Below are 16,366 nucleotides of genomic sequence, written 5' to 3' on the forward strand. Positions count from 1 at the left end.
ACTAAATTGGGGAGAAAAAGGGGTAAAAGATTACTTGGCTACTCTAAAATGAAATAAAAGCAGACAATGAAAGTCATCCAAATCAGAAGCTGTATGAAAGAGTTATGTATAAATGTGCATGGCCATAAGATATTAATTTAATAACTAGACCAGAACCCTGACTGTGGAGGGTGCCAAGAATAATAAATTATACTGTAGGGGTCTCCAAGGACCCCTTAGATGAGAGAGAGAGGCAAAGCTGGGACCCCCACTTTGTTGCATATTAAACGTTTATTTTTTATTTTTTTAAGAAAGCCTTCCATGCATGCAACTTGATTGCATGAGGTCAATCCGTTGCTCTCCCCAGGTTGGCAGAGGAAGTGTAGTGCCCAGGATTACATTAGTTTGACAATGACAAACAAAAAACTGGGTGAAAGAAATTGATTACAAAGATCGTGGGTGCCCTAGGGGTTGCAGACCCCCTGTTGAAGACCCATAGAGACCCAAAGAGTGACATGAATATACATGTAGCCTACAGCAATGTAGCATGCTGATATAAATAATGTAAATTTATACACTTACTTTAGGGATTAAACATATCAGATATATAAAGCTCCAGATCTGCTGAAAAATCTTTGAGCAAATATTTGAATAAATAATTTTTTTAAAGCAAACATTTTGAACTCAAATCTTTGCTTCTGGGGGTCCCTGGAACATCCTATTTTGAGATGGGGGTCGGTGGCCAAATACATATCATTTTGGGGGTCCTTGACATGAAAATGTTTTGAGGACCACTGACCACTGACTCAGTTAACCCAGGAACACGTCTCCATAGAATCCCGCTCCTTGCACCTCCTTCTTGTCCCCGCTCTGGTCCACCTGGTCAGGGAAGTGGACTCCCACACACACATTGACGGCCTCCTTCACCTCCCCTGGCAGAGATCTCATCTTCTGCTCATGCTCCTTCAGCGCCTCCTGGTTTAGCTATATAGTGACAATTAAGGGCCAAAGTTCACGTCAAACGGATATGTGATATTTGAGAATATCGTTTTTGTTCTTCACCTACGTTGCAGTATTGATACTTTTACTTAAGTAAAACATTTGCGTGCGGTACTTTTTTTCCACCACTGGTTGGCAGAGGTCAACTGATAATATATAATACAAGCACGACTACTGCATAGCATATTTTAACCATATGAACGCTAAGCATCCTGTAGAGCAGGGCTCTTCAACAGGGTTTTATTCTTACATGATTTTTTATTCAAAACAAAAAGTACAATTATGTATAGTGAGAAAACATGCATACATGTATATACTGTACAAAATAAATAAGAGTGTGTGTGTGTGTGTGTGTGTGTGTGTGTGTGTGTGTGTGTGTGTGTGCACGTGTGCGTGTGTGTGTGTGTGTGTGTGTGTGTGTGTGTGTACCTGATTAGCAAGGGCTTTGATCACCTCTATTGTAACAGCCTGTTTCTTCATCAGAGCTTCTTGCTGAGGGCTGTAATCTGGGATCTGTAAGAATACAACCATGCCCCAGTTCCCAAACAATCACGCACTTGTGTAGCAATTTTCAGAGAGTTCATTTCAATTTAAATGAACACAAAGGATTCCACTTTGTGGTTAGCGGTTTGGTCTGTTTACCGCACTACAGTAGCCATGTCTGTTTCCCCTATCGAGTGAGAACAAAGATTGTGTTTCCGTATGCTATACAGCATAAACAGTACATCTGATCATGTTTCAGTGTGTGCGTTTGCGCGCATGTGCGTGTGCGTGTGTGTATGTGCGTGTGCGTGTGTGTGTGTGCGAGTGGTGTGCCCCCCAAGGGAGGTAACCTGAGAAAGACAATCAATACAGTTTGGGTCACAGCAGGTTGGACTTGTCCGATTCAATCAGACACTGCCTAACCCAGAAAGACCTGAGGCTGATTGTACAAATGTCTACAAACAGTTTTCTGAAAAACGTACGTTTCTATATCAGTGGTGCTCAAACATTCTCATGTCAAGGACCCCCCACATTATATGTATGGCTGTGGACCACCCATCTCAAAATATGTTGTTCCAGGGACCATCAAAAGCAAAGATTTGAATTATTATATATATATATATATATATATATATATATATATATATGTATAGATAGCATATAAAGATTTGCACAAATTTCCAAGTTTTTGAGGGGCGCTAGCCCCTCCTATATTCAGCTATTAGTGTAGATTTCTGCCCTACACAAACATTAAATTCCCACTGACAATGAATGGAGAATTCATAGTGGCTGAGCAAATAGGCATAGTGTCTATTTTACGTCATGATGATGTACGATGATAAGAGCGCCCCTCACTTCACACGGGTGTGATTTAAAAAATATATATATCTATAATATTTTTGAATAGCCAAAGTATAAAATAACAGTTTAAGTGGTAAATATCTAAAATGACATATGGGAATGCTGTCCCGGTTTTAATGGATTAATGCACCCAGCCATTCAATACAGAGGCCATGCTGATTAAACAACCGATTGTGTTATAAATAGTCGCTGTAATTAATGGGTATAATCGCTGATTAAAGGAGGATGGAAACAGAGATGCAATGCGGCGCTGGCAGCGCTGCATGTTGGAGGCCGTCCGACGAGCCCGACAGAACAGAACGGCCGGCGGAATGCGTGACCGATGCCAGATGTTTGGGTCCGATGCCCACCCCCATTTTATAGAGTCCTAGACCAGTGGTTCTCAACCTGTGGGTCGGGACCCCCTCCCCACACCATTTTCTTTTTATTTTTATTTTTTTGGGGGGGGGGGTCCCCAGATGACAGTGAAGTGACAATTTAAGGACTCTTAAGACCTTTTTATATACAAAAGAAGTAAAAGAATAAAATAAATAAAATAAAAAGGCCATTACTGCATCAAAAGGAATTTGTCAAATAAAAAGAAGCAAAAGAGGCACTATATTCATATTTTTTGTAGACTCACAATATTTGTCCGTGGAACTGATCAAACAAAATGGAACGCCCCTCAACTCCTAATTCCAAGGGTGTGGGGGGGGGGGGGGGGGGGGGGGGTCCCGGTTCAATTATGATTATTTTGGGGGACCCCCATTTGATATAGAATTTCTATCTCTGCGATTGGGACTCTAATCTACACTATATTTGATTTAACGTAAAAGTTACAGACCTGTAAGGGTCCCTTTTGGTTCCTAACTATTATTAGTTTAGCATGGGGACCCCTCCTCAACGTCATCCAGGGGTCCCCGGATCCCGCTTTGGGAACCACCGTCTCTAGACCACCAATTTTATTTAGTAAAATAAAGTAGCTATGTACATGCTCTAAAGGCACCAGAAAAGCGTTCAATTCAACAATTTCCCTTTTGGGACCAATAAAGACATCTACATCTACATCTACATATCCAGACATGAAAGGGCTTTCCAATCAATGTTATAGCAGTGGATTACTATGTGCACTGGAGGAGAGTAGAAAGTAGTCAACTAAATGAACCAAGTAGCACTTTACTTTACTTACACCTCTGGATGCACTAATGCTCCTGTACTCACCACAGTGTCAGGCTGATCGGGTTCGTCTAGCGCGTCGATGCTCATTGACCTCTTGATCCTGACCAAACCGATAATAACGAGTTAGAACGACTCCAGCATGGATAACGATGATGATAATCAGTGGTGGAAAAGGTACTCAAATAGTTTACCTAAGTAAAAGTATCAATAGGCCTACTGCAATGTAAAAAAGAATACTTGAGTAAAAAGTACAAAAGTATTGGTACTTAAAGTACCAAAAGTAGAAAGTAGTCATTATGCAGAAGTTTCCATTTCACAAGTTTTCTAATGAATTAATAAAACATAAAATAGCAGATAGATCGGCTATTTTTTGTCAGTCGGACGAGAAAGCCCTTTTGAGCTCCAGAAATTGTTTGAAATCAAGTCACTCACTTGGCCTTCTCTGATGAGCGCTTTGAGAAGCTTTTCTTCTTGGCTTCTTTGGTTTCACTGGGGAAGGGACACATGGACAGAATATGAAGGAACAGTTCACCAAACAAATTACTTATTTTCGATCAAGTAGACACCACAACCACACTCCATGAAGGCTTGAATTCATGGAGATTTTTTTTTTGGGTCACATTTTTGTCACCCCGAGGGGTGAGTAAATGTACTTTTCCAAAGTTTCTTTCCTGAGAACAAGACAGGACAGAAGTCGTCCTGAAATGAACTCTCTCTCTGTGCAACAACAACAAGAAGCCTTTTCCCGTTCAACGTGAGGTTTTGGGGACGATGTGACCTTTGGTTCCAGTGGCAAAATGCTGTGTCAAAGTGGCTGCGTGGACAGGTAGGTGACAGGGACAGTACAGCATGTCCCCAGGCTGTTTAAACACCTGTTGGCTAATGGCTGTCCTTAGATGACCATCTGCCAGCAGGAGACACTGGATAACAAACACACGCACGCCCAAACACACACTTGCATATTGCACATATACACACACACACTTTAAGACAGACGCACACGCGCACACACACACGCCAGCCAAGAACAGTGAGTGAGTCCAGCTTGCAGAGGTGACTCATATTGTGCTTTGCAAAATATTAAATGTTTAACTTCAGACACAAACACTTACACACGCACAAAGACGCTCTCATCAAAGAACGTTTGATTTAGTCAGCATCCTGTGTGTGTGTGTGTGTGTGTGTGTGTGTGTGTGAATGGACTGTGCATGTGTTCTTCTGAATGTACTGCAAAATATAAAAGTGGTGTGTGTCTCTCCCCAAACATGAAAAGATTTACCACTAGCAATCAGTTCTACACTGCGCACACACCCTCACACACACACACACACACACACACACACACACACACACCTCTCCAGGGTCCTCAGCTCACTGGAGTGTCTCTCACTGGCCATCTCCAACAGCTTGGTCAGACGCTGTCAAATGGGAAACAGGACAGTGGAAGTGTTTTTCATGTCAACACAAACAAGATCTGGCCGATGTAATTTCCTCGAATAACGGGTTAAAATAACACTTTAAAAAAAAGGTCCTAGATAGGCTACAGATCACAGTGATGTGCAATTATGCACAGACAACAAACACAATACAACGCCATCAAATTAGGCTATCGATCAAAGCATTAGCAGACAAGTCGATACGTAAATGCCTATTAGTAGACTTACCTAAAACATAAACACATAATTATAAAGAAGCTCTCATCCATGCAGAAAATACACTAACACACACATGATCTTAGCGCATTAATGTAACGTAAAATCTCGCAAAAGCATGCAGGAGTGAGTGAGTGAGAGTGATTCCAGGACCATGGACAGTTGCTCAGCAATCAGCCAAATTAATACAAATACAACACACCTACAGTACATGTATGTTCATGTGAACCTCCATCTTTCCCAGAATGGCACAACACAAATATGACTCTGCACAGTATTGTAGGCCTATATATTAGTCTGCATTAACATTTATGTTAATGCAGGGGGGGGGGGGGGGACACAAAGTCCAATCTGGATGAACATTGACCCTAAGTGCCAGCTGAACGCAACGCATCTACAGGCTTGTAGATCGTCTCTTTTCTCTATTCACCATACAACAAAGGATATACGGGCTTAAGTGGTTTTCAATATGCAAGCTGTGTGTGCAGGCTTCCTATTATTTAATCCGAGCAGTCTACCCAGCTCAGACCATTGTTCATTTGCATGCACTCCGACTTTTAAGTATGCTAAATCTCTCGTTGGCCCTATACAAGATGCTCTCCGTCACCTCGTTCCAGTCATACTGGTGCGACGTGGACTGCACTCTGCCTTGGAGAGGTTGCGACCCTTCCAAAATTACCCGATTGACCTCTCAATCTCATGCAGGGCCCACAGTTTATGCTAAGAGCACCCCAGAGCCCCCGAGGCTGATGGGTAATCGATAGAGGCTGTAAAACTCTGGCTGCTCGCCTGCGGTCCGCCACGCCATGTGGCACCAGAGAGGAGAGACGAGGAGGGTGCACCGACCAGGAAGCACAGAACGCATCCTCAGCTGTAAGAAGGATTCAGAGGCAGGTCGATAGATCCACTGCAGAGCTGAAGATGGTTCAAGGAGCCTGTCGGATGGTGTCCGGGGAGACCAGGGATCATGTACACTGTAAAGTCCTTAGTGTTAACTCAGAGTGTTCAAATGGAACCAAATTGACCCGTTGGGTCCATTCTTTTCCATTTGTACATGTGTCCATTGGTTAAATAAACAAAAAACAGTGAAACTTTAGGCCACCCAGCAATTTACAATTTACAATTTAGGCATTTAGCAGACGCTCTTAATCCAGAGCGACTTACATTAAGCAAGAACAAAAAGCATGGGAATACATCACATAAAAGCATTTATCATGAAACATGCGTAAGCTAAGAAAGTAACTGTGGAATATCTATATAATGAAACTATACATACACTATACATATAAACTATACATATTTACTACTATGCTATACATATGTACTATGGCGTGCTATGACTATATACAATGCAATTATAGTGCTGTCTACATAACATGCTATAAGTCTGTGTCAAATGCTATCTAAGTCAACAGAAATGCTATCTAAGGGGGTAGGGTAAGTGCTATGGGCCATGATGGAGTCTGAAAAGGTGGGTTTTCAGGCTACGGCAGAAGATTGGGAGTGATGCTGCAGTTCTGACTGCAATGGGAAGTGCATTCCACAGTTTTGGAGCCAGAAGGGAGAAGAGTTTGGGACGTGTGGAGCGTTGTCCCGGCGTTTTTAGTGAGGGTACTTCCAGCTTCCCTGCGTTGGCTGATCTGAGTGCGCGGGAGGGTTTGTAGGGTTCAATCATACTTGATATGAAGAGATATGGGGGAGCCATACCTTTGGTTGCTTTGAATGCCAGCATCAGAGTTTTGTATTCTGTGCGGGCAGCGACCGGGAGCCAGTGGAGGGAGCGGAGCAGGGGGGAGACATGTGAGAATTTTGGCTGGTTGAAGACCAAGCGAGCTGCGGCATTTTGGATCAGCTGGAGAGGCTTAAGTGCACATGCTGGTAGGCCAGTAAGGAGGGAGTTACACTAGTCGAGTTTTGACAAGACTGTTGTCTGGATTAGGAGCTGGGCTGATTCCTGGGTGAGCAGTATTGCAGCTGTCCGTACTACTCAAACAGACAGAGTAGAGACATACATACAGGGACATACTGTACATAGGGACACCCATAGCTGTTCATTGGAGCGGTTAGGGACCGCTCAAAAAAGGAGGAGACCAAGGCACACTTTTGGAAAAGTTCAAAAGCCTTTAATAGTTTGGCTAATGCATTGCACTGCAGTTAAAGTTAAATTACTACCGGTTACATTTTTTCTAAGGATTTTACTGTGTACATTATGGTCTTGAAACATCTTACCTTAAGTGCATTGACATAATATCCTTTGAGAATTATATTGATATTAATAATAAAGATTTAATGGGTGTAACATTTGCCAAGCCACGGTAACATCAAGACATGGCTAAGATTATACATTTTCAAGCAATTTGGCTCACTGAGTCATTATAAGCAATATATATTTTTATTTTATTTTAAAGATACAAGCCAGTTCTAAATGCAATGAATAAAATGCAATTAAAATAGGTTTCCTCCCTACTCTTCGTCTCTTCCATTGAGAAATTTAGACTGGTCACTCAATACTACACTAGATGCCAACATCTTTATTGTAGTTCGGGGATTGTTGCAATTGGGAGGGAGAGGGACCATTGTTAGTCTTGTGGGGTCAGTATCCTTGGTCCCAGCCTTACTCATCTGCGAAGAGAAAAGCCTGGTCCCAACCTAAGACGGAGACTTTATCGGCGGAAGTGTCGGGCCGGATATATACATTTCCACTATAAGTAACCACTAAGCTATAGCCGCCACAATTACCTCTCCCTGTCTGGAGGCCAGAAAGAAAAGTTACGGATTCAAAAGGTTTAAAACGTTTGTCAGAATTCCTGTCATTTTATTTCCTTTTATTAAGGTACGTGGAAGTGTGACAGCTGTGAACTGTTCTCAATTATGGGCTGATGGAACCTGCGTGGTCGCGGCCAGCGCCCTTTAGATGAGAGTTGTGACAACTCTGTTCACTTCACGGGGCCAGTCCAATGTCGGCTCTTCTACATAGACTTCTATTGGCGAGCATGGCGAAGAGTGACAACATCCTGGACCGGAAGTTGTCAGAATGCACTGGCCTCAGGCAACAGCCCAGCTTTAATGATCTTAAATCCCTCGTGATCTTAAAAATCGTTTAGTAATAGTAGTAATAGTACAACATAGACTTTAGTTAACTTGTTACTGTACAATACTTTTAAACAGTTGGCATGTTGCACACATGCCTAAAATTGCTGACATTTGCACCGCCCTCGTTGAAAACAATTTATTTAAAACTCCAGCTTGTCACACTCCAGGGCTGCATGAACAGAGCTGGAGCGCTGTTTTCTGCCTAGTTCTCCTAGTCTACAGTGCACCACTCTGGTCGCGGCTCACCTCAGTAGCATGCTGCTCTTTCCTCCTCTTGGCGTGGTCGTGATGCTCCTCCCACAGAGCTTGTAGCTCCGCCTGCAGCTTCTCCTTCTGCTCCTGAACGCGCTCGCTCTTAACGCCAGAGTCAGTGCTGTCACTAGAACCTCTGGGGTGGGGGTGACGCATATTGAAGAGTGTCAAATTGAAATGACATACAGTACCGTATAGAGTGACATAAGATGGGACAACTCAGAGAGGGTACTGATGGGACCAAATTGATCCATTCCTTACGGGTCCATTAGGTTCCATCGGTACGCTCTCTGAGCTACAGACCATGTAACCATTTTGGTTCCTTATCCTAACAGTCAATCATTTATGGGGACCCGTGGAACCCCGGACCACACTATGAGAAACTCTGATATCATTTAACATGGGGACCCGTGGAACCCCGGACCACACTATGAGAAACTCTGATATTACAGGATGACATCACAGTAGTATGAAAATAGCATAAGTATACAATTATTATGACAACACAGGAATGGTGTCTGAACCTTCCCTAAAACACCCTGGACAATGCTCCAGAGTCCAGACTGAAGACTCAACTCTTCAGACCACCTCACCCCCGGCCTAAAGCACTCCAGTCTCCTTGTATCACTTCTTGATGCTAGTTTACTATGCAGATACTCTATGTTTGTTACCGTTTGTTCACATATGTGTTACTTAAGACTTGTTTTCATTGAACACAGATGAAAGAGCGTGTGGTTTAGACAGATGCTAGGTCCATTGTTTACCTGGTATCCTAGTTTCCTAGAGGCACAACACTCTTTCCACTCTACTTATTTGACTATTTACCTCGATGTTTATTGACTAGACTGAGTACATGGAATGCTTACTCTGATTGCTTTTGAACGTGTAAGTTGCTCTGGATAAGAGCGTCTGCTAAAGACCCACATTGTAAATTGGAACAGGAGAAATGAGCTTGTTTGCCAAAAAGTTTAAAAAAAAAGTTTTTCAATCAAGTTATAGTTAGTACTCAAAATCTTAAAATTAAAAACTAAAACTAAAAAAATAGTCGACCAAATGTGTTCAAATCATTGTAGTTGATTAAAAAGTAGTTGATGGAGTGGAGTGGAAGTATATTAAAGTACTGAAAAGAAAAGTAAAGTAAAAGTTCTTACTGTAATTGAGTAAATACTCTTAATTACCTGAAAAGGTCCTCTGGTTAATACAGAACAGGGCCACTGTGACCTAAATTAACTGTGTTTACTCTCAATCATGTAGCATTGTGCCGTAATAACCCACTTGTGCAAACCCCTTAAAAGTGACTCATATTTGTAGTTGGTATTTTCATCCACTGGCATTCCGCTTTCCTGGAAAAACACATTTGGCTCCTACGCTTTTTTAGATATGCTCTAATTATATGAAGTGGCCAGACTCTTACAACAATATGCTGTAAAAGAGGCCATTTAAAAGGACAACACATAATGGCACCAACACAAAAACAGAGAACGGAACACACACACACAGTGTATTGGATGACCCTATGTATATGTTTTGTCATGTGTCGAATAGCAAACATAGGCCATCTACAGTCTCACAATGCATCACATTGTTATTATTGTTCTTTTTTTGCTTTTTATATTGTGGAAAACTGAAAACTGAAAGCTGATAGAGAGAGAAGCCTATTGTTGTAGAGTGTTGGGAAACTGATGTGATCATACATTTGTATGTAATTGCTTTGTATTCATTCGGTATCTAAATGTGTGTACTCCATGTTTGCACAATGCTCTATGCATTTTACTATAATATGTTAAATGCCTAATATTACCGTAAGACTCTACTCACTCAGCTGCAGGGAATTCAAACTGTTAGCTTCGCTATCCGCTTGTGGTGTCACCACTTTACCCGCCCACTCCCTCCCAATTGTTTTTCTCCATTTCCTAAAAAAGTGTAATGTTTTTTTTACATATAAGGTTTCCACTCGACAGCAGATTATCTCTCCACTGCACAAATTAAGGCATGCAGAGAGAAGAAATGGTCTCTGCCGGGTGGAAACCTTGGCTTCGCGCCGCGCTTCGAGCTTGTGGATCTGCTACTTTTGATGCTTTCGTGCGACGCTGTTTAGCATTTATCAATTAGGACGTACATTCACGAAAAAACACAAAAAGTTAGAATTTGGACATAAGAGGTACACATACTCTTTTTTCTTCAGTGAGGCCTTCTTCTTGACGGATTTGAAGGCTTCGGCATGTTTCTGAATGAGGTCCTCGCTCTTCTTCTGGAACTTCCTGTCCAGCTCCTTGGTGTCCTTCTCCTGATGCTTGACCGTCTTCAGGTACCTCTTGTGCTGAGTCAGTTCCTCACAGGTCACTGTGGATGGCTCTGATCATGTTGGGGGGGGGGGGGGGGGGGGGGGGGGGGGGAGGGGGCAGACAGACATGTCGACGCTTGATTTTTACCAATGAAAAGTATTAGCCTGTGACTAAACAATTTAGGCATTTAGCAGACACTCTGGAAGCAAGAACACCACAAGGTAAGGTAATACATCAAATGCATAGGATAGTCATCTAGGATCATGAGTAAACCCAGAACATATCATCCATCTAACAGTAGAATATCCGTCCATTGAAACTATGAACAGTATAGTAATAATAATAAACTTTATTTGTATAGCACTTTTCATACATAAAATGCAGCTCAAAGTGCTTCACAGGGCAGGACACAAAAATAAAATACAATAAAACACAAGTAGTTAAAATGATAGAACAATAGCAGAGAACAAAACCGAATATAAGAACATAAAATAAATAAAAACACATAAAATAAATAAAACTCAACTAAAAGCAAGGGTGAAGAGGTGAGTCTTGAGTTGAGATTTAAAAATGTCTACAGATGGTGCGTGTCTGAGCTCGAATGGAAGTTTATTCCAGGCTGTTGGGCCATAGAAGCAAAAAGCTGCCTCACCGTACTTTTTTGTGCACATACCTTTAGGCACTTCAAGTAGGCCAGCGTTGGAGGACCTGAGGGGGCGGCTAGGGACATATCTAGGTAGGCAGTCACGGAGGTACGGAGGTGCGAGACCATTGAGAGCTTTATAGACAAGTAACAGAATTTTAAAGTCAATCCTGAAAACAACCGGAAGCCAGTGCAGTGATGCCAAAACTGGAGTAATATGTTCTCTCATCCTAGTTCTAGTTAAAACTCTAGCTGCTGCATTTTGGACAAGTTGTAATCTGTCAGTCGCTTTCTTAGGGAGTCCTGAAAAGAGTGCATTGCAGTAGTCAAGCCGAGAAAAAACAAAGGCGTGGATTAGCGTTTTTGCATCGTCCAAGGACAAATAGGATCTGATCCGTGCAATATTTCTAAGGTGAAAAAAAGCAATCTTGGTAACATGATTAATGTGTGAATTAAAATTCAATTCAGAATCAATAATAACCCCCAGGTTCTTTACTGTACTGTTACCTTCTACAGTCAGGTTGCCAAGTCTGCCAATTATTGATTCTCTTTGCTCGCTAGAACCGATTATGAGAACTTCCGTCTTATCCTCATTCAGTTTGAGAAAGTTCTCACTCATCCAACACTTGATGCCAGACAGACAGGTCAACAGCGGGTCCAAAGCACAGGGATCGTCTGGGGCCACAGCAAGATATAGTTGGGTATCATCAGCATAGAAATGAAAATTGACTCCGTGATTGGTAATGAGTTCACCCAATGGCAGAATGTACAAGGAGAACAGCAGAGGACCAAGAATCGAGCCTTGTGGGACACCAGAACTGATGTCGTGTTTGTCTGAGTCAAACTCGGCTAGATTGACAAAGTAACTTCTGTTTGAAAGGTAGGAGGAGAACCAGGACAGGGCCGTACCAGACAGGCCTATCCAGTGCTCCAGACGCTGTATTAAAATTGAATGATCAATCGTGTCAAATGCAGCCGTTAAATCTAGCAGTAGGAGAACGGATACATGTTTCTTGTCAGCAGACACCCTAAGATCATTCATTACTTTTACAAGGGCAGTTTCTGTGCTATGATTTTTCCTAAAGCCAGATTGGAATTTGTTGTGCACATCATTGCTCTGTAGAAATACGTCCAATTGATGAGAGATGCATTTCTCCAAAACCTTGCCCAGAAAGGGCAGATTCGAAATGGGTCGATAGTTACCCAAAACAGAGGGATCCAGATTATGTTTCTTTAGTAGGGGCCTGACTACGGCCGTCTTCAGAGAGTCTGGGAAGACGCCTGTCTGTAGAGAGCTGTTTACAATTTTTAGGATATCTCCAATCACACTGTCTAAGACCTCTTTGAGAAAGGTGGTGGGAATTGTATCCAATGAACAGGAGGAAGATGTCATCTGTGATATGGTTTTGCGGAGTTCGTCTTCATCAATTGCGCAAAACGATAATAGGCTCCCCCTGGAGAGATCTACCCTGGGACCGTTAGCTGCTGTTTGAAGGTTTGCACTAGCAACAGCACCATTCAAAATATCAGCTCTAATGTTAAAGATTTTGTTATCAAAAAAGCATGCAAACTCATTACACTTAGCTTTAGAGGCCGGGAATGACTGCTTGTAGGACTGGGGGGGGTTTAAAAGTCGATCAATGGTAGAGAATAGGACTCTGGCATTTGTCTTGTTCTCGTTAATAATGCCAGAGAAATATGCCTGCCTTGCTAGACGCAGGGCTTTGTTATAGGCGACTGTTGACTTTTTAAGAATCTCTAGGTGGGTGGTGAGTTTATTTTTTCTCCAAGCTCGCTCAGCTCTACGACATTCTTGCTTCAGTGAGCGTGTATGCTCATTTAACCAGGGTGTTACTCTGGTGTTATGTTTCTTTTTTGTTTTCAAAGGAGCCACTATATCAAGAGCTGACTCTAGTTTAAGATTAAAAATTTGAACCAGATCATTTACTGGGGGAGTATCGTGCAGGGGGGGGCCCAGATGACGAGGGAACTCGTCAGCTGCAGAAGAGCTAAAAAAGCGCTTTGTTATGGTATATTCTGTGATGTTTTCCTCTAGATCAGAGGCAGTCATATTAAAACACAGCAAATAGTGGTCTGATAGCTCAGGCCTTTCAATAGTCCTTTCCACAGTGATGTTCACCCCTCTAGAAATCACCAGGTCCAGAGTGTGCCCATGTTTATGTGTAGGCCCAACAACATGTTGGATAAACTCAAAGGAATGTAATAACTCTAAGAAACCCATAGCCACAGCATCTGTAGCATCATCCAGGTGCAGATTAAGATCACCTGTGATAAGAGTTCTGTCATAGTTAGTGGAGCAGATAGATAAAAGTTCTGATATTTCTGTTAGAAATATTGCTTTACTGCATTTTGGCGGGCGATAAATGCTAATCATTGGCATGGAGGATTTACCAAGTAATATAGTGGCCTGGTATTCAAAGGATGTAAAGCTACCCAGGGTCAGAGCCTTGAATTTTAATGTGTCTGAAAAAATTATTGCCATAGGATGCCAGATCAATACTAATAATAACCTGGCATCTTAGCATATGCCTGCAGGTCGTCGAGGCTAGGGCAAGTCTGCAGTTAATTGCAATGGACACACACACACACACACACACACACACACACACTCTGATGACATTGACAGCGTTATTTTTAGACATACATTCTCTTCAAGGAAGGCGCTGCTCTGCAATTTTCATTTCAAGACCGAAGATTGGAGTGATTGGAGCGGTTGGCGGCACGTGACGCGAGGCATGTGAATCTGTCTGCAAGCAGGGGTTCCCAGACTTTTTGGACTTGAGAGCTACTTTAAAAATGACCAGCTTAACATCATCTATACCCATTGAAAAAAATGAATATACTGTAGTTTAAAAATGTACAGTATATACGGTACCTTGGAATTTGTAATGCTACAGACATTTGTGCGCAGCAACACTCTTGAAAACAAAGTATTGCATTATGGGTTTGAGCTGACAGCTAGGCCCTTTTTGATGTCAATCAATCAAGTCAACTTAGTTCAAGTGGCAGATGCCAAAAATAGCTTTTCATAAGAAAAGCCATGTACATTTATTATAACGAATATTTAGTTAAACTAAATATTCGTTAGGGGCATGTCATGTGATCTATACAGTTGCACAGTCTTTGTGATCTACTGGTAGGTTGCGATCTACCTTTTGGGCACCGCAGGTCTACAGGTTAGAATCTCTCTACAGGGTTAGATTCTCTCTACAGGGTAAGATTCTCTCTACAGGGTTAGATTCTCTCTACAGTATGCGGTTAGAATCTCTCTACAGACAATTAGAATATCTCTACACGGTTAGAATCTCTCTACAGACAATTAGAATCTCTCTACAGGGTTAGAATCTCTCTATGGGTCTACATGTCGAAGTGTCCTTGGGCAAGACACTGAACCCCAAATTGCTCCTGATGTGCTGGTTGGTACCTTGCATGGCTTCCGCCGCAATCGAGAAATGAAAAATGAGTGTGTGAATGGGTGAATGTAATGCACATTGCACAATCTATGTAAATAGATGTAAATATATAAATGCACCATTTACCATTTCTACACGATTAGAATATCTCTAAACGATTAAAATATCTCTACACGATTAGTTAGCTCACCATCCGATTCCGATCCTTTGATTTCGAGTATCTGCCGATGCCGATTTTTTTAATGCTATATCACAATATCCAAAATCACAGACAAACTCCAGTCTAATACTCCAGTCTAATATCATGATATTATTATGTCATGATATGGATAAAATAATATTGCTACTAGGGATGTCCTGATCACGTTTTTTGGCTCCCGATCCGATCATTTGAAAATGACGTGATCGGATTGGGACAACCCTACCCTAATTATAATCTCTCTACACAGTTAGAATTTCTCTACACACGGTTAGAATCTCTCTACACAGTTAGTATCTCTCTACACACGGTTAGCATCTCTCTACACATGGCTAGCTAGGCGCTCACCTCCGTTTGACAGCGGCTGAGATGAGTCATCTGGACACGCAGGCACAGGCAGCTCACATAGCCCGGTGGCGACACCGACTGCGGGATTGACCTCCTCCTCCTCCTCCTCCTCCTCCACCACAGCAGGGCTGTCACGATTACACAATTAAGTGGATGATTAATTGTTAACTAAATAATTGCGATTAACAATTTAATTGTGTTTTTGGCATTGTAATTTGAACATATTTTTGTTTATTGTGGTTTCACAAATTGCACAAGGCAGACAAATAACTCAAATACAAAGTAATACCCATCTATCTATAAATGCACCACATATTTGCATGTCTGTACCAGGGGGGCAGTCAGACAGATATTTCGTGAAGCCACTAAGGAAATCGGGACTTCCTGAAAGTTCATATAATGGCCTGTTGTGGCCTGATGTGGGGCCCAAAAAACCCATAGCTCACCTAGACTGTATTACCTTAATAAACATGGTCATGAATACTTTCTGCTTCCAGTCACTAGTTTAAAGTCTAATTTAAGTCATAATATTCTTTTTGGAAAATTATGGTCCCATTTATTTAAAACAATGACCATAAAGTCGCGTATGTTCTGAGGGGCGTGGCTACCGTTACAGTCTATGAACGGGAGCCACCCCCCGTTCAGTCAAAAAAAAAACCAACGAAGAGTAAGGGGGGGGAAGTCCTGCCTCGTTGTCTGGGCCAGCCAATGGCCAGCTGGGCCCAAACGGAGCCAGCCAATGGCCAGCTGGGCCCAAACGGATCTAGAAATATGGCGACTTACAGTGCAAGGAATTACAGGCTTCATTTTACGTCCATGTTAGACCCGGGGAACGCTTTTTACAGTCTATGGTCTGTACTCTCTAATGCACGTTTGCCCCACCGAAATTCAAATTCGACACACTCGTTCCACACCCCCACAGGGAGTGCAGTGCCCGGTGTCGAGTCGGTTGGACCCACGGTTGTCCAGAACCGGCCCCA

The 16,366-nt window shown here is 42.2% G+C and overlaps 1 protein-coding gene across 1 annotated transcript in view; it reads right to left on the bottom strand.

The window, feature by feature from the left end:
* Nucleotides 1-789: 789 nt before the first annotated feature.
* Nucleotides 790-16,366, bottom strand: part of plcb2 (phospholipase C, beta 2) — a gene marked incomplete at both ends in the record, with an annotated part of 41,937 nt that continues 26,360 nt past the window's right edge. The window contains 8 exons of the mRNA XM_083791619.1: nucleotides 790-963; nucleotides 1,408-1,491; nucleotides 3,523-3,580; nucleotides 3,913-3,969; nucleotides 4,834-4,898; nucleotides 8,472-8,613; nucleotides 10,649-10,832; nucleotides 15,387-15,495. Coding sequence (XP_083647745.1) covers nucleotides 790-963; nucleotides 1,408-1,491; nucleotides 3,523-3,580; nucleotides 3,913-3,969; nucleotides 4,834-4,898; nucleotides 8,472-8,613; nucleotides 10,649-10,832; nucleotides 15,387-15,495 — 873 coding nt within the window. The remainder of the gene's footprint in view (nucleotides 964-1,407; nucleotides 1,492-3,522; nucleotides 3,581-3,912; nucleotides 3,970-4,833; nucleotides 4,899-8,471; nucleotides 8,614-10,648; nucleotides 10,833-15,386; nucleotides 15,496-16,366) is intronic.

The sequence above is a fragment of the Protomyctophum parallelum genome, assembly GCF_964188405.1.
Source record: "Protomyctophum parallelum genome assembly, chromosome: 20".
NCBI classification, from domain to species: domain Eukaryota; kingdom Metazoa; phylum Chordata; class Actinopteri; order Myctophiformes; family Myctophidae; genus Protomyctophum; species Protomyctophum parallelum.